The 19,808-nt window shown below is 41.9% G+C and overlaps 1 protein-coding gene across 1 annotated transcript in view; it reads left to right on the forward strand.

Annotated features, from left to right (window-relative positions):
* Positions 1-19,808, forward strand: part of GPR158 (G protein-coupled receptor 158) — a 378,250-nt gene that overhangs the window by 204,938 nt on the left and 153,504 nt on the right. The window contains exon 3 of the mRNA XM_077490989.1: positions 6,864-6,966. Within this exon, the coding sequence (XP_077347115.1) occupies positions 6,864-6,966 (103 nt within the window). The remainder of the gene's footprint in view (positions 1-6,863; positions 6,967-19,808) is intronic.

Raw genomic sequence — 19,808 nt, forward strand, 5'->3', positions numbered from 1 at the left:
CAGGGCACTACCGGCATGAAGTATACATGTTCTCACTGTCCCTTTGAGGGTTTTCCTCACCTTCTCTGGTTTTCAAATCCAGTTCATGCTTGGAATAGACTTACAGCAGAGGTGGTGAGTCAGTCAACAGTAAGTGGTTCAGACATACATGGGACAAAGGCCTGGATTATTTCCTAAGTGTACGTAATATAACTGGGTACTAAAATTTATAGGTAAAGTTGATCCGGGGAAAATCCGATTGCCTCTTGGGGGATCAGGAAGGAATTTTTTCCCCTGCTTTAGCAAATTGGATCATGCTCTGCTGGGGTTTTTTGCCTTCCTCTGGATCAACTGTGGGTATAGAATTGGGTATATGGGCTGGTATGATATTTATTATATATATATATTTTTGGTTGAACTGGATGGACTTGTGTCTTTTTTCAACCTGACTATGTAACTATGTAACTATGTAACTATGTAACAAACATAGATTACAATAATAATAAAAAAAAAGTATAAAGGTTGAAATAAATTAAGAAAAATTGGGGCAGCCTTGATGGACCACTTGGGCTTTCTTCTGCCATCTCTCTTTCATGTGTTAATATGTTTTCCCTGACACTACAAAGACATTCTAGTAGATTCATTTAGACATGTGTAGGACAAAAAAAAAAAAATGTTTTGTTTCGTTTCTGATTTGGTATTTAAATAAATTAGTTTAGTTAAATTCCTTTTCGGAATTTGTTTTGTGTTTGTTTTGTGTTTTGTGTTTGTTTTGTTTAGAATTCGAAAATTTCAACCGAATGCGAAAAAATCTGACCGCAATTGAAAAAAGATTTGAAAAAGATTATCGAATCGGTATTTGAATTTGAAAACGCACTCGATTTCGATTTTTTTTTTCCATTTAAATGCAGCTGTTACATTAGGCTATTGATACTGACTGTCTAACTATTGGAAAATTTGAATAAAATTAGAATAATAAATAAATAAGATAATGTATAACCATCGTCTGAAATTCAAATTTAGAATAGAATGAATTTGAATTTCAATAGCAAAAGATTAGAATAGAATGGAAGATAATAGAAAAAAATAGAATGGAAAATAAGAGAATCGAATAGAAAAGAAAATAATAGAAAAACAATAGAATACATTTAGAAAGAATATATAACCATCTTCCAAAATTTGAATTGCAAATAGAATGCATTAAACTTCAAATAGAAAAGACTAGAATAGAACAGAATAGAATAGAATATAAAATAATAGAAAAAAAGAATAGACTGGTTAGTTTTTTTCTTTTAATTAATTAAAGTCATTTTTTCTCCAAAAAAAATGCATTTGTGCAAATACAGCGTGACATAAAATATTGTAACAACCACCATTTTATTCAATAGGGTCTCTACAAAAAAAATATATATAATGTTTGGAGGTTCTAAGTAATTTTCTAGCAAAAAAAATGATTTTAACTTAAAACCAACAAATGTCAGAAAAAAAGTTTAGTGTTTAATTGGTTAAACTTTCCTCATTTAGGCCTCATTCCCACGAGGCGGATCCGCTCAGCTCTCTCCATTGATCTCCGCTGAGCCGGCGGATGACAAGTCCGTCTCTGCTCACTGAGCGGGCAGGGGCCTGTCGGAGCGCCACCGATTCCTATGGAGGGATCGGATGAAAACGGACAGGATGTCCGTTTTCATCAGATCTCATCCGATTCGATTCGCCAGGATGGATGCAAACGTATCACCATACGTCTGGTTTTCGCGGATCGGATGTCAGCGGACATGGTAACTGCTGACATCCGTCGATCCATAGACCTGCATGGAGCGTCTAAAAAACTGACAGGTCGACCTGAAAGGGGCCTTACACACAAAGTCTATTCCTTTGACAAATTGTTACAATGTTCATACTTAGTTCCACTGCTAAAGAATGTTGTGATTCTTGGCAGACTGCCCGTTTTTTTTCTTCCTTTTTTTTGGCGGCTGTGGCTTCAGAAGAGCAGAGAGAATTCTTTGCAAAGCAAGAATTGTGAAACACTTTTGTCAAGATCACAACAGGGGGAACAAAAATTGTGATAACGATTCTTGAAGATTAATTGTGCAGCTCTAATATATAATATATATACACAAATAAAATGAAATCCTGTATTTTACAGTCTCTTACTGGAAGAGGAAAATCTTCACCCATTGCAGGAAAAAAATGACAATAGTTCTCTTTTAAAATATTTTATTGTTTTGAGTTAAATATAGTTCAGGTTTACAAAGAAAGATAATAACATTCTTGGATATATAATGTAACAGGCAATTGTAATGCATCACATAGGCGATTATGTTATGAAAAGTAACACACAATATATCTTAAATGTTTATATCATATAAAGTGAATACAGAAAACAAGAATTATACAAATTAAAGTGGTTGTAAACCCTTACAACACACTTTGACCTACAAGTAAGCCTAGATTAAGGCTTACCTGTAGGTCCAAGAAATATCTCCTAAACCTACACGGTTTAGGAGATATTTACCGAAAGACAAGCACCACTGTCTACGGCGCATGCCCCGTAGACAGCGGCGCGCAGACGCACTGAGCGCGCCGCCGTTAACGGTGATATGCCGCGCGTGTGGGCTCCCGTGTGCATGTGCGGGAGTGACGTCATCGCGGCTTCGCCGAATGACAGCGGCGAGACCCACCGAGAAGATGGATGCTCTGGACTACAGGGGACAGCGGTGACTTCGCTGGCTCCTGTGTCAGGTAAGTGACACATAATGGACTACAATGCGATGCATAGTAGTCCATTGTGCTTTACCTTTGCAGGGAATGAAAGAGGAAGTAAACTCATCAGGGTTTACTTCCTCTTTAAAGGTAAAGTATAGGAGGTATGAGGATGAATAAGTTTATTAAGAAGTGTGGGGAAAAGTAAGGTGCAGGAAAGTAAGTATAATAGCGAAGAGGAAGTAAGATAGTTGGGTGAGAATCAGAAGATAGTTCCAGGGCCAAGTTCCTGCAATATGGCTTGACTTCATCTGGAGATTAAATACGTCTTTGCAACTATTTTTAGTTAATCACACTTCAAGAAAGTCAAGTAGTAAGTGAAGGGGGTAGTAACTGCACAGTGTTGGGGGTAAGGAGATAAGGGGTGGGACATGGGGGAATTTCCAGAGAGAACCACTAATTAAAGGTAATAGGTCTAGTTTATAGTAGCATTATAGGTTGTCCATATAATGTCTTCAAAGAAGAAATAATGAATTATCGAATCCTGGAGGTAGGAAATGCTCAAACCATGGTCTCCATAAGGCTTCATACTTCGATAAATTGCCAAGTAAGATTGCTTCGGTCTTTGTGTGGATCATGAACTGAGTTATTCTGTTCTTAAATGACAAAGTCAGATTCGGAGTCAGATTTCCATCTTTTCGCTATGGTCTGTTTGGCTGCTGTGGTTATGAAGAGCATACGTTTAAACTGGCGGCGCGATAAAATATTTGGTTTATCATTTAGGAGTGCTGTGGCTGGATCAGGAAGCAAAGGTATATTAAACATAGTGGAAAGCATCTTCAACACCTACAACCAAAAGGATTCAACTATTTTACATTCCCACCATATGTGCATGTGTGTTCCCAATGCTGAACATCCTTGGAAGCATTGGGATGGGTATTGTGGAGAAAACTTGGAGATTCTGGCATGGACTAGGTACCATCTAGTGAGAACTTTGTAATTAGTTTCGAGAGTGACAATATTAGGTGATGCTGATTTGAAATTATGCCATATTTGGGACCAGTTTATTTGTTCTGGTTGTAATTGAAGGTCTGTTTCCCATTTTTTGAAATGACAATAGTTCTAACCATTCCTTAGGCCAGTGATGGTGAACCTTGGCACCCCAGATGTTTTGGAACTACATTTCCCATGATGCTCATGCACTCTGCAGTGTAGTTGAGCATCATGGGAAATGTAGTTCCAAAACATCTGGGGTGCCAAGTTTCGCCATCACTGCCCTAGTCTATCCAACAGCAGAAAGAAAAGGCGTCTAGATATTGCTAAAGAATAACAAAAAAATCTTTTATATCTTTTATAAGGCTGAGCGTGTTTGTTGTTGTGGTGACCGCTTTTCTTGCAGTTCTGATGAGCACTAGTGAATGGAGTTGATAGGCCTACAATAGTACAGTGCCCGCTCTATTTCTGTAGTAACAAAGAACTAAAGAAAAAGAATGCAGAGGCAGACAGCACTGAAGATTCTGTTATTTTATCCTCTTCCAATGTAGTCAAACTGTACTGCAATCTGCAAGGTTAGTATAACCCAGACTTTTGATAGCGCCAACATTATGGGCATTGCTTTACAAAATAAAGGGAGACATTAACCACTTCCCGACTGCCTCACACAGATATACTGTGGCAGAAGGGCATGTACGGGCAGATTAACATACCTGTACATTGTCCTTTAAGAGGCGGCCTGCGGGAGCGCGCACCCGCCGGAAGCCCCGTGAGCGGGGATACCCACGATCGCCTCACGGGAAGGAAGAACAGGGAAATGCTAATGTAAACAAGCATCATCCCGTTCTGCCTAATGACACTGATCACAGCTCCCTGTGATCGGGGGCAGTGATCAGTATTGTGTCACACACAGCCCCTTTCCCCCACAGTTAGAATCACTCCCTAAGACACACTTAACCCCTACAGCGCCACCTAGTGGTTAACCCGTTCACTGCCAGTCACATTTACACAGTAATCAAAGCATTTTTAATTGCACTGATCGCTGTATAATGCCCCATACACGTGGTCAGACTGTCTGACAACAAAATCCATCAGATTTTTTCCAACGGATTTTGGCCCAAACTTGTCTTGCATACACACGGTTGCACAAAGTTGTTGGAAAATCCGATCGTTCGCGGTGACGTACAACACATACGACGGGACTATAAAGAGGGCAGTAGCCAATAGCTTTCGTCTCGTAATTTATTCTGAGCATGCATGGCACTTTGTCCGTCGGAATTGTCTACACACGATCGGAATTTAAACGATCGGATTTTGTTGTCGGAAAATTTTAGATCCTGCTCTCAAATTTTGTGTGTCAGAAATTCAGACAGAAAAAGTCTGATGGATCCCACACACGATCGGATTTTCCTACAACAAGATCCGATCGCACATTTTCCATTGGAAAGTCTGACCGTGTGTACAGGGCATAAATGCAAATGGTCCCAAAATCACGCCAAAAGTGTCCGATGTGTCCTCCATAATGTCGCAGTCCCGATCGCTGATCACCGCCATTACTAGTAAAAAATAAAATTTAATAATAAAAATGCCATAAAACTATCCCCTTTTTTGTAGATGCTATAACTTTTGCGCAAACCAGTCAATAAATGCTTATTGCGATTTTTTTTTTTTTTACCAAAAATATGTAGAAGAATACGTATCGGCCTAAACTGAGGAAAAAAAAAATTTTTATATATTTTTTGGGGATATTTATTATAGCAAAAAGTAAAATCAAAGAAAGCTCTATTTGTGGGGAAAAAAAAGACGTCAATTGTGTTTGGGAGCCTCGTCGCACGACCGCGCAATTGTCAAAGTGACGCAGTGCCGAATCGCAAAAAGTGCTCTGATCTTTGGCCAGCCAATTGGTCCGGGGCTGAAGTGGTAAAGTTACGATGCAATACAAGACAAGAAGGTTAGGAGGGCCCTGTTCATGACAGCTTACAATCTAAAGGGAAGAGCAAGCAAGTGATATAAAAAGGTAATAATTGTGGGGGATAAGCTGGGAGAAAGATGGATCTGTCTGAGAAAAATAATAATAATTTTGTGTTTGATTAATCGTTTTTTTTTTAAATCGATGAATCAACTAATTTTGATTAATTATAACACACATACAGATCCAACTACTTTTAGCTGATCTCCTTGCATTGCAACTCTGCATTAGTCAGTGGTAAATGTGGTATACACTATATACAATCAGCCGACACTAGTTAGCTTCCACAATCCATGACTTAACTTCACAGTTCACACAAATACGTTTTAAATTCAAACTGTAGCACAGACGTAAGTAATTTTTTTTCCACAGTAGTGTGACAATCCCTCCACCTCCAGTCTAACTCATCACTCTCACCTTATGGCATGGACCCCTGTGCAAACTCACACTCTCTCACGTCTCCTTAGATCTCAACAAGAACGCCAGGTCATGGGTAGAAAGAAAAGATCTCAGTGCTCACCGCTTAAATATAAGATTCAATTTTTGTGTTCAAATACAAACTACTCACATAAAGGTGATAAAAACACAGCATGTAAAGCCAACAATCGTGTTAGTTCCGTAGGGCAGCAGCGGGTGACGTCATGCATAGCTCCTCCCCCACAAGCGGTATGTTCAATCAGAACTTCAATGTCACCGGACTCCTCCCTCCTTCCCTTCGTTAGTAGACGGAGGCACTTGGGGAAGGGGGGGAGGAGTCCAATGACGTTGATGTCTGTGACGTCACCGGATCTCCGATGGAACTCTTTTGATCGATCAAAAGAATTTTGATCGATCAAAAAAATGAATCGATTAATCGAGGAATTAATCTTTATTTCCACAGCCCTAAAATAAATCTAAATTGTTTGTCTTATAAGAGAACCGTACTATATCTATTACAATCAGTGCAAGGTTTTCAAGAAGCTTTGCTACTAAAATTACAATCAAGAAGAAATCTGGGTAAAAATGTATGTTTGGTGGCATCTTTATTCTGTGGTATGCATTGACCATCTGTGCTAATAAACTCATTTTATTACGCTTGACGGACGATTGTGTCATTCATGGCTGGGCTGAGTCCAACAAAATGAATATGAAAATGATATATGTGAAGAATCTGCTGACCTGCCATTCTTTGAAGCCTCTTGTAAGTCTACAGATAGTACATTGCTTGTTTTCTTCATTTCAGTGTATGCCACATAAGGGCCATGGATTTGTTCTCGGAGCCTACGAGTGCACTTGCAAGCCTGGATTTTATCATCCTGACATCTTTTCAGTGAATGGCTTTCAAAGTAAGTGCCTTTTGGTTGAGCAAGAAGAAAAAAAAGAGTGACATTAATAATGCACGGCTCCTTTTTATCCTTGTCAGGATTATACAGTAAATTCCCAGTGGTCTACAACTTTATAATTATATAATCACTTAAAGAGGAACTCTAGTCAGGGAAATATTTACCAGTAAGATTATATAACATATGAAATATTTAGGTTTTTACCCTTTTGCATTGTCTTGTAAACCTTAAATGTGTTTTTGGTGAAAGCTATATATAGGGGGATCCAATTTTTTTTACAGCGAGTAGGTATGAGTACCTTTTTTTTTTGTATTTGCCAATACCATCTGCCGATACCTGCCAGCAACAGTTTTTTTTACACTTCAGCTGTCAGCAGGGGAACTCTGCTGACAGCTGAATGAGCGATTGGTTGTTAGGGATGCGGTGGCCCCCGCATATTAACCACTTCAGTGATAACTTTGAGGGTTATTTACTAAAGGAAAATCCACTTTGCACTGAAAGTGCAATTGGAAGTAAAGTCGCTGTAGGTCCGAGAGGGACATGCAAGAAATGTAAAAAACATCATTTTAGCTTGCTCATGATTGGATGATAAAATCAGCAGAGCTTCCACTCATTTCAGATCTATCCCTTATGCCATGTACACACGACCAGACTTTTCGACGGACTAGGTCCAATGGTCTTCCTGACGGACTTTCGGCGGAGGTCCGACGGACTTTCCGAACGAACGGACTTGGCCACACACGACCAGACTAAGTCCATTTGAAAGTCAGTTTATTTTGAACGTGATGATGTAAACGGGACTAAACAAGGCGGCACAGTGGTGTAGTGGTTAGCCTTTTTAGGGTGGCACAGTGGTGTAGTGGTTAGCACTCTCGCCTAGCAGTAACAAGGGTCACTGGTTCAAATCCCAACCACAACACTACCTCCCTGTGTCTGCATCAGTTTCCTCCCACACTCCAAAGACATGCAGGTAGGTTAATTGACTTCTGTCCAAAACTGGCCCTAGTATATGAATGGGGACCTTGGATCATGGGCTCCTTGAGGGTAGGGACCAATGTGAGTGTGCATTGTACAGGGATAGGGACAATTGTAGACACTCACACTGGATGAACTGGTGTCTTTATTCAACCTTACTAACTATGTAACTGTGTACAAGTTCAAAAGCTGTCCTTGCCTCATATTTGGTCCGTCAGACCAGCACACAGACATACGGTTTTCCAGATTTTTAGTCCGTAGGAGTTGAGTCCATTGGATATATTTGAAACATGTTCTATTTCTAGGTCAGTTGGATTTTTTTAATAAAAAGCGGTCGGACTAGCCCACACACGATCGGATTGTCGGACGGACTGATCTCGTCGGACCTAGTCTTCTGGAAAGTCTGGCCCTGTGTACGCAGCATTAGATTTAGAGTGACTGCACTTCCAAGTGCACTTTCAGTGCAAAGTGGATTTGACTTTCGTAAATAACTAGACATGTGCAAAAGGAAAAAATTTGTTTAGTTTAGTTTCGTTTTAATTCGTTAATTCATTAATTTCATTTAGTTATATTCGTTAACTTCCTTAAATTCGTTTTCGGATTTCGTTTCGTTTTCTACCAAATTCGAAAAATCGGCCACATTCGAAAATATTTCAACCAAATTCGAAAATATTTCTACCCGATTCGAAATGATTTCAACATGATTCGACATTATTTCAACCGCATTCGAAATGATTTCAACATGATTCGACATTATTTCAACCACATTCGAAAATATTTTGTGACCCGACTTTAGGGCCATGTATCTCGGGGTCACTTGGTGCTAGAAACTCCATTTTTGATATGTTGTAGTGCTAGTACTATTGTGTTTGCATACCAAATTTGGGGTTTCTAGCTATAAGTGACCCCGAGATATGTGGCCCCAAATTCGGGTCGCAAAATGTCACTCTCTGCTCTAATAACTAATAACATTTTGCGACCCGATTTTGGGGCCACATATCTCGGGGTCACTTATAGCTAGAAACCCCAAATTTGGTATACAAGCACAATAATACTAGCACTATCCACATATCCAAATTTGAAGTGTCTAGCACCAAGTGACCCCGAGATACATGGCCCTAAATTCGGGTCACAAAATATTTTCGAATGCGGTTGAAATAATTGCGAATCATGTTGAAATCATTTCGAATGCATTTGAAATTATTTCAACATGATTCGACATTATTTCAAAAATATTTTGTGACCCGAGTTTAGGGCCATGTATCTCGGGGTCACTTGGTGCTAGAATCATGTCGAATTCATTCGAATTCATTCGTTATATTTCTTTCGTATTCGTTGTAATTTGTTATTTTTTTATTCAGACATTCGGATGCATCCGAATGTCCGAAAGATGCAAAATTCGGCCGAATTTCGATTCGTTACGAAACGAATTGCACAAGCCTATAAATAACCCCCTTTGTCATTACTTAAGATAACAATGCAATACAAATGTTAGAGCTGCACGATTCTGACCAAAATAAGAATCACAACTTTTTTGCTTAGAATAAAAAGATCACGATTCTCTCATGATTCTAGCGACATAAAATCTTTCACATTATAAAAAAAAAAATTAGGCTAACTTTACTGGTTAGTTTTGTTTTTTAATTCATTAAAGTGATTTTTTCCCCCAAAAAACTGCATTTGAAAGACCGCTGTGCAAATACAGTGTGACAAAAATATTGCAACAACCACCATATTATTCTCTAGGGTCTCTACTAAAAAAATAAATAGAATGTTTGGGGGTTCTAAGTAATTTTATAGCAAAAAAAAATTATTTTTACTTGAAGCCAACAAATGTCAGAAAAAAGTTTTTGTGTTTAAGTGGTTAAACTTTTCTCATTTACACACAAACAGGGTTATTTACGAAAGGCAAATCCACTTTGCACTGAAAGTGCACTTGGAAGTGCAGTCACTCTAAATCTAAGGGGTAGATCTGAAATGAGTGGAAGCTCTGCTGATTTTATCATCCAATCATGTGCAAGCTAAAATGTTGTTTTTTTATTTTCCTTGCACGTCCCCCTCGGATCTACAGTGACTTTACTTCCAAGTGCACTTTCAGTGCAAAGTGGATTTTCCTTTAGCAAATAAACCCCAAAGTCTATTCCTTTGACAAATTGTTACAATGTTTATACTTGCTAAAGAATGTTGTGATTCTTGGCAGACTGCCAGTTTTTTTTTTTCTTCCTTTCTTTTGGCGGCTGTGGCTTCAGAAGAGCAGAGAGAATTCTTTGCATAGCAAGAATCGTGAAACATTTTTCTCTAGATCGCAACGGGGAAAAAATTGCGATAACGATTCTCGATTAATCGTGCAGCTCTAATATATGTTTTTTTTTAAGGGCAAGCAACTTTTTTTTCTTAAATATTGTTTTACAACAATTGATGTTTTTTTTTTTTAATCCTTAGATAATTAAATGTAATAAAACTTAAAAAATAAATAAAAAAATTCCTTTTTTTTTGAGCAGTGTTAGTTTAAAAAATAGTGTTACTGCACATAAAAAGTGTACATTTTATTCTGAAATGTGTCCTGTTTAAAATGACATGAAAATTATGTTTATAAAACAAAGCACAGAAAAGTTATTTACAAATGGGAAATACATTTATTTATTTTTTTCAATTTTGTACTGTGAAATGTATAAATATATGTTAAAGGTGTAAAAAATATTAACAAACAAAGCAAACAAAAATAAAAAATATGTTTTATTCTGAAATTTGCAGCTTACCAATTTTATATGTGCTGACTGGATTCGTTTTCTTTTCTTTGGCTTGTTCCCCTTTGTTTTCACCTGGTGATCTGGCCAAGAATAGAGGAATGAGCACAGGAAGCACATCAGACAGTCTGGGTGGAAGGTAGTGTTAAATGTATTAGCAGATTTAGAATCACTAACAAATTGACACATTTTATTCTGCAATTTGTCCTGTTTAAAATGACATTAAAATTATGATTCTGGTACAAAGCACTGAAAAGTTATTTAAAAATGAAATACATTTAGTTTTTTCAATTTTGTATTATGAAACGTGTAAATATATGTTAAAGGTGTAAAAATATTAACAAACAAAGCAAACGAAAACAACAAAAAAAAGTTTTATTTATTAAAAGTTTATAAAATAGAAATTAACAGAAAATAAATCAGCAGGAAAATAATAATTAAATTGAATTAAGGGTTAATAAGGGGTTGAACAGAGGAACATTTAATAAAAAGAAGGTTGCTTTTAACTGACTTAATCTGCAGATCAACCATTTGATCTGTAGATGAATAAACAGACAGTTACAAAATGAAACAATGTTTCTTCCTATCTCTTTTAGCAGCTGAGCAATGTTGTTGATAAACATTGTCAGGCTGCTTTTTTTTTTGACAGCTCTAATTGCCTGGACATTTCTTTTGTTTACACTTCAACTGTCATCGATTGTTAAGGTTGCAGCGCCCCCTTAACAAAAAAATGCAGATTATACCTCATTTCAAAATGCTCTGCATTTATGTGACCGGCCGGCTCTCTCCTCCTCTCATCCTGACTGAGGAGAAATCCCAGCCCCGTCCCCTGCAGCTGTCAGATGGGTAGAGGAAAGAGCCAGGCGGTCACGTGAGCACCGAGCGGCGCTCCAAAATGAAGTATAATCTGCATTTTTTTATAAATCACACACACGGGGTCACAGGATTAGGACACAGAGTGGATAGTATAAAGTAGTTAGCGTGGCTTAGTAACCACTTTAACCACTTAAGCCCCAGACCATTTTGCTGGCCAAAGACCAGATCGGCACTGCGTCGCTTTAACTGACAATTGCGCAGTCGTGCGACGTGGCTCCCAAACAAAATTGATGCCCTTTTTTTCCCCACAAATAGAGCTTTCTTTTGGTGGTATTTGATCACCTATTTTTTGCGCTATAAACAAAAAAATTGCGTAAATTTTGACCTTTTGCTATAATAAATACCCCCCAAAAATATATAAAAAAAATTTTTTTCCTCAGTTTAGGCCGATACGTATTCTTCTACATATTTTTGGTAAAATATAAGCACTTTTGATTGGTTTGCGCAAAAGTTATAGCGTTTACAAAATAGGGGATTGTTTTATGGCATTTTTATTAATATTTTTTTTATTAGTAATGGCGGCGATCAGCGATTTTTATCATGGCTTCGACATTATGGTGCACACATTGTACACTTTTGGCGCGGTTTTGGGACCATTCACATTTATACAGTGATCAGTGCAATTAAAAATGCATTGATTACTGTGTAAATGTGACTGGCAGTGAAGGGGTTAACCACTAGGTGGCGCTGTAGGGGTTAAGTGTGTCTTAGGGAGTGATTCTAATGGGCTCGCGAAGCTCTCAGCGAGCGCACGCGCACCTGCAACCTGCCTCTTAAAGGGCAACGTACAGGTACGTGATTCTGCCTGTATGTGCCCTTCTGCCGCAGTATCTCTGCCCGAGGCGGTCGGGAAGTGGTTAAGTGGTTTGTCTCATCCATGTAAACTGATACATTCTGCTGGAGAGCTTGTGAAAAACAACAGACTTAATGAGATAAATATAGAAGAAAGGAAACGAATACTACCATCACATTTAAGACTCGGTAAGCTACAATATAATAAATGTTTGCTTTTGGGTTTATTACTGCTTTACTGCTTTCTTTTTTATGTCCTTTTCCTTTATTTTCACCTGGTGATCCAGCCTGTAAATCTGGGTACACATTGCTAGTTTTTTTTTTTTTTTCAAACAAGCAATATGGATGCAGGAACATGATGTTTTTTCCAGCAGGACCATTCAACACAAAAATAATCCGCCAAACAGGGAAGACACTCAGAGATCGAAATCCGTCCGGTCCTTGATGCTTCAGCCGAATCCCGATCCGTGTGTACCCAGCTTAAAGTGATAAGAAAGGCTCTCATTTAAAAAAAAAATAACAAACATGTTATACCTACCTGCTCTGCAGTGGTTTTGCACAGAGCAGCCCTGATCCTCCTCTTCTTCTGTCCCCCACCCGCTTCTCCTGGCCCCTCCCTCCTGCCAAGTTTCTCCAGAGCAAGTAGCTTGCATTGAGGGCACCCAAGCAGATACGCTCTCAAGCCGCTGCTCTGCATGTCCATTCACACACAGATTCGCAGCTCCTCCCTCTCCTCATTGGCTCAATGGCTGTGATTGCCAGCAGCAGGAGCCGCTGCTGTCTCAGCCAATGAGGAGGGAGAGACCACAGCAAAGCTGAGGCTTTCATACACAGTGCTGGAGAAAGTTTAGGATCAGGTAAGTACTTGTGGAGCTGCTGCACAGATGGTTTTTTGTACCTTCATGCATAGACTATTATTGGATATAAAATTACATAGGGCGACTTTCTGAACATCTTCCTCATAGGTGAACTTACACCATAGCATGGTTTCAAACCCTAACCCTAAAATGTAATATTTTGCAGCTTACCAATCATTAGATGTGCTGGCTGCATTTGTTTTCTTTTTTTTAGGCTTTTGCCTGTTTTCACCTGGTGATCTGGCCAGTAACACACCTCCTGTATTAGAGTGCCCCCACTCTGGATGAAGGAGAACAGGGGGCACAGCAGACAGTGGTATTGTCAGTCGGGGGGGGGGGGGGTGTTATGCCGCATACACACGTTTGGACTTTCCGGCAGACTAGGTCCGACGGTCTTCCCGGAGGACTTTCGGCAGCATTCCGACAGACTTTCCGAACGAACGGACTTGGCCACACACGAACGGACTAAGTCCCTTCGAAAGTCCGTTAGTTTTGAACGTGATGACATAAGACGGGACTAAAAAAGGAAGTTCAATAGGCAGTAGCCAATAGCATCCCTTGCGTCGTATTGGGTCCTTCGGGCCAACATACAGACGAGCGGTTTTCCCGATAGGAATTGAGTCTATCAGACAGATTTCAAACATGTTCTATTTCTAGTTCTGTCTGATTTTTTTAGATGAAAAAACTCGGATTAGCCCACCATTCCATCATTCCTAGTCTGCCAGAAAGTCCGTTCGTGTGTGACATATTAACAGATTTAGATTCACTAACAAATTGAAGCCAAGCTCTAGCTCATAATGCAGTTACAGCAGCAGCTTTCATTCTTTTGGGATAAAGATTTTACATGAATAAATAAAAGTAGATCATTGTAAGCACACCTGTCAGTGTTAAACGGTTTGTCTTATCCCTTTTACTGATATGCAAGAGAGCCAGTTCTTTTAAATTTAAACAGACTATTGCTCTGTACAAACGATCGGAAATTTGGCCAGCAAAGGACCGATGAGAGCTTTTGGTCAGAAAATGCGATCGTGTGTATGCTCCATCAGACTTTTTCTGGCCGAATTTCAGCCAGCAAAAGATTGAGAGCAGGTTCTCAATGTTTCGGTCAAAAAAAGTTCCTATCCGAAAATGCGTTCGTGTGTATGCAATTCCGACGCGCAAAAACTCAGGCATGCTCAGATTCAACTACGAGATGGAAGCTATTGGCTACTGGGTATTGAACTTCCTTTTTCTATTCCCGTCGTACGCGTTCTTGACGGTCGGAATTTGGTGTGACCGTGTGTATGCAGGACAGCCTGAGCGAAATCCCATCGGAATTCCGTGGGGAAAACCATCCAAGCTTTTTCCGACCAAAATTCCGATCCTGTGTACACGGCATTATAGCCTGGATCACCAGATGAAAATAGAAGAAGAGAAAGCCTAAAAAAGAAAATGAATGCAGCCATCACATCTAATGTCGTGCACACTTCCATCAGAATAAACTCTGACGGTCTTTCCGACGGAGTTCCGCTCAATTGGACTTGCCTACACACGATCAAGTCCCTTCGTTTAGAATGAGGTGACGTATGACGGGACTAGAAAAGTAAATTCAATAGCCAGTAGCCAATAGATACCCTTGTGTCGTATTCGGTCTATCGGAACAGCATACAGCCGAACGTTTTTCCCAATAGAAATTGATTCCGTTGGAAAGATTTAAAACATGTTCTATTTCTGGGTCTGTCAGAATTTTTGAAAAAAAGATGAAACCTACACACGATCGGAATATCCGATGAAATGATTCCGTTGGACCTTTTCTGCCGGAAAGTCCGGTCGTGTGTACGCGGCATAAGAATTGGTAAGCTGCAATATTATAAATAGGGATGAGCCGAACACCCCCCGGTTCGGTTCGCACCAGAACTTTCGAACGAACGTTAGAACCCCATTGAAGTCTATGGGACTCGAACGTTCGAAATGGAAAGTGCTAATTTTAACGGCTAATATGCAAGATACTATCCCAATGCAAAAAAAGGTTTTAAAAACGGCCGTTTTGGCGGGAGCACTGATTTTAATGACGATTAAAGTGAAAAAAAAAAGTGAAATATTCCTTTAAATATGGTGCCTGGGGGGTGTCTGTAGTATGCCTGTGAAGTGCCACGTGTTTCCCATGTTTAGAACAGTCCCTGCACAAAATGACATTAAACGGAAATAACACCATTTAAAACTGCTTGCGGTTTTAATGTTATATCTGGTTCCTGCAATATGGTTGAAAATCATTGAGAAAAATGGCATGGGTAGCCCTCCCTGCCCATTACCAGCCTATTTGGGTCTTGTACGCATATTAAGGGGAACCCCGTACCCATATTAAAAAAAGGAAATGCGTGTGGCCTCCAGGCCCTATATACTCAGAACAGCAGTATACAGGTGGTGCAAACAAGACAGGGACTGTGTAGGTTTGTTGTGTTAAGTTGAATCTGTTTGTAATTTTCAACTGGTACATTTTTAAAGTGTAGCTCCAGTCAAAAAATACTATTTTTAAGCTTTTTGGAAAACATAGGGAAGGGTTATCACCCCTGTATAATTTGTTTTGTCGTCCATCTTTTTTCATCTCACTTGCTGCTGTCTGATGTTTGTAAGTTGGATGTTAGTAAGTAGGGGCCTGCCCTATATGCTCTGCAGAAATGGCGGAACAAGGTGTTGGTTTTGCCACAACATTGTAAGCCCTGAAAGTGACTCTTGGTGGGCGCTGGAGCGCCCTGCTGTGAACGATTATATCAAGAATTGTAATTACATGCCATTGTTGAACAGTGGTAGAAAAATTGACCTTTGGTGGTTGTGGTGCTGGTGCCACAACACTATAAGTCCTCACCGTTACTCTCGGTGGGCACAGCAAGGGGCCCTCCTGTGAAATATTATATCAAGAATTGTAATTACATGTCCCTGTTAAACAGGGGCAGAAAAATTGGGCCTTAGGCACTGGTGCCATCACACTGCAACCTCTGCCATATACTCTAGTTTTATTGCAGGAATTAGCCCTGCTGCAAAGCATTGCATCAAAAATTGTACTTAAACGCCCCTGTTAAACAGGGGCAGAAAAATTGGGCCTTAGGCACTGGTGCTGGTGCCATCACACTGCAACCTCTGCCATATACTCTAGTTTTATTGCAGGAATTAGCCCTGCTGCAAAGCATTGCATCAAAAATTGTAATTAAACGCCCCTGTTAAACAGGGGCAGAAAAATTGGGCCTTAGGCACTGGTGCTGGTGCCACCACACTCCAACCTCTGCCATATACTCTAGTTTTATTGCAGGAATTAGCCCTGCTGCAAAGCATTGCATCAAAAATTGTAATTAAACGCCCCTGTTAAACAGGGGCTGAAAAATTGGGCTGCTGGCATCACCCAGAACCAAAAATGTTCTTCCAACATATCAGCGGAGGAGGAAGAGGATAGACAATCAACATAACAGGACAGTCACTCAGCATCAGCATAGGCAGTCTTGAAGGGATGTGGTATTTCAAAAAAAATTATTCGGTTACATCAGCTTCAGGTGCTTGGTAGCTGTGGGTGATCCAAGACTGATTCATCTTGATGAAGGTCAGTCGATCAACTGATTCGGTGGACAGGCGCACCCTGTGATCGGTAACAAAGCCACCAGCAGCACTGAAGGTGCGTTCCGAAAGAACGCTGGATGCAGGACAGGCCAGTAGCTCAATTGCATACTGTGCAAGCTCTGGCCAGTGATCCATCCTCAAGACCCAGTAAGCCAGAGGATTTTCAGTGGGAAAGGTGTCCAAGTCTGACCTTGCCCCTAGGTATTCCTGCACCATGTAAATTAGACGCTGGCGATGGGTGCTGGAACCAATCATACCTTGGGGCTGCGGACTAAAAAATTGTCTGAAAGCATCAGTCAGACGGCCACCTTCTCCACCGCTCCTTCTGACTGATGCCTCAGCAACACGTTGTCCAGGACCAGGAGTTTGTGACCTCCCAGTCTCTGGGAACGCGTTGCACAGAGCTTTCTGCAAGGCCTCCCAGAGATGTCTCATCCTCTGCTCCCTCTGCGATGGCAAGATAAGGTCGGCAACCTTACCCTTGTACCGTGGATCAAGGAGAGTGGCCAGCCAGTAATGGTCCCTCTCCTTGATCCGAAGAATACGAGGATTCTTCCGCAGGCTTTGCAGGATCAGGGAGGCCATGCAGCGTAGGTTAGCTGAGGCATTCGGTCCGGAGTCCTCTGGGTCACTAAGGACAACATGATCCGCAGCTACCTCCTCCCAGCCACGTACAAGTCCACGTGTTTCTTGGGACTGTAAATCATCCCTATAAGACTGCTGCTGCTGATGCTGATGCTGAGTGCCAGCCTCCACCTCCATGCTGACACAATCATCCTCCTCCTCCTCTTCCTCCTCCTCACCCTCTTCCTCCTCCTCACCCTCTTCCTGTGTGATGGGTGGCACAGCAGGAACACTGTCTGGATAAAGGGGGCCTTGAGAGGCAAGGAAGTCCTCCTCTTCCTGCCTCTGTTCTGCCTCAAGTGCCCTGTCCATTATTCCACGCAGCGTATGCTCCAAGAGGTGGACAAGAGGTACAGTGTCACTGATGCATGCACTGTCACTGCTCACCATCCTTGTGGCCTCCTCAAACGGGTACTCATTGATGGCCCTCTGCTGCGTGTGCAGCCGCTGCAGCATGGCCAATGTTGAGTTCCATCTGGTGGGCATGTCACATATAAGGCGGTTCTTGGGCAGGTTCAACTCCTTTTGGAGCTCAGCCAGCCGAGCACAGGCATTAAATGATCGGCGGAAATGCACACAGACTTTCCTGGCCTGCTTCAGGACATCATGTAAGCCGGGGTACCTGCCCAAGAACCGCTGCACCACCAGGTTAAGGACGTGAGCTACACAGGGCACATGGGTCAGTTGTCCCTGTCGGAGGGCGGAGAGGAGGTTGGTGCCATTGTCGCAAACCACCATTCCTGGCTTAAGCTGGCGTGGCGTCAACCACCTCTCGGCCTGCCCCTGCAGAGCTGACAAAACATCCGCCCCAGTGTGGCTCCTGTCCCCCAAACAAACCAGCGCAAGCACGGCATGGCATCGTTTTGCATGCGTACTTGTGTAGCCCCTGGAACGCCTACGGAGCACCGCTGGTTCTGAGGACAGAGCACTGGAAGAGGCCATGGAGGAAGAAGAAGAGGAGGGGGTGGAGGAGAGAGGTGTGTCACAACCAATAGTAGCATTTTGGAGGCATGGTGGCGGAACAACCTCCAACACTACTGCACCTTGTCCTGCATCCTTCCCAGCAGCCAGAAGAGTGACCCAATGGGCCGTGAAAGACAGGTAACGTCCCTGTCCATGCCTGCTGGACCATGAGTCAGCGGTAATATGCACCTTACCGCTGACCGCCCTGTCCAGCGAGGCAAGGACATTGCCTTCCACATGCCGGTAGAGAGCCGGAATCGCCTTCCGTGAGAAAAAGTGGCGTTTGGGGACCAGCCACTGAGGAACCGCACATTGTACAAACTCACGGAAGGGGGCCGAGTCTACCAACTGAAAAGGCAGCAGTTGAAGTGCTAGCAATTTAGCCAAGCTAGCATTCAACCGCTGGGCATGTGGATGGCTGGGAGTGAACTTCTTTCGCTGGTCCAGCAGCTGGGGCAGGGACATTTGCCTGCTATAATCGGATGTGGATGTACCACTAGAAGAGTTCCCGGAAGCACTTGGCTGTGACATACCTAATTCTACACCTTCATTCCTCTCAGAGCAGGTTTCAGAGAGGACTGGAGGTCTAGTGGGGTTGGAGATGCCAGCTGATGAGGAGCAAGGAGAGGTCCGCTTTGTTCTTTGGTGTGGGTCTTTGAGGTACGCTTGCCAACGAGCTGCATGGCAGGTCAACATATGTCTGGTCAAGCATGTGGTGCCCAAGCGGCTGATGTTTTGGCCACGTGAGATACGCTTGAGACATATGTTGCAAATAGCAGCGGTGCGATCTGATGCACTCGTCTCAAAAAAGGCCCACACCAAAGAACTTTTAGAATAACGGGCAGAGGAAGCGCTCTGCGCAGGCGGAGCTCTGCGGTGTGATTCAGTTGGTGTGCTGCCCCTAAGCTGACCCCCGGAGGGCATCCTGCCTCGTTGGACATGTGCCTCCTCCTCCTCCTCCTCCTCCTCCTCCTCCCTCCTTCCAGGCACCCACGTGGAGTCAGTGCCCTCATCATCCCCTCCCTCTTCATCGCTGTAGCAAACCTGGCAGTATGCTGCAGCTTGTGGAACATGACTGCCAGATTACTGTCCTTCTTGAGCATCCCCTCTCTCTGCGCTCACGCTACTGCTTTCCTCTAGCTGAGTGTCATCATCAGAGCCCACCAAACACTGGGCATCCTCCTGGAGCATGTACCCAACACTGTGCTCAAAGAGTTCAGGAGACTCCTCAGGAGGACGTGGTGGGTCTAGGGAAGGAGTCACTGATGATGACATTGAGACGAGGGAAGACGATGTGTTGGCAGCTGCTTTGCTACTACCCTGAGACTGGGTGAGAGAGGATGAGGAGGATGAAGAGGGCTTGGTCATCCACTCTACCAAGTCGTTGGCATGTTGCGGTTCAACATGTCCAGCTGCAGAAAAG

Source organism: Lithobates pipiens, unplaced genomic scaffold (assembly GCF_037356315.1).
Source record: "Lithobates pipiens isolate NorthernLeopardFrog02 unplaced genomic scaffold, aLitPip1_a1.2 Scaffold_19, whole genome shotgun sequence".
NCBI classification, from domain to species: Eukaryota; Metazoa; Chordata; class Amphibia; order Anura; family Ranidae; genus Lithobates; species Lithobates pipiens.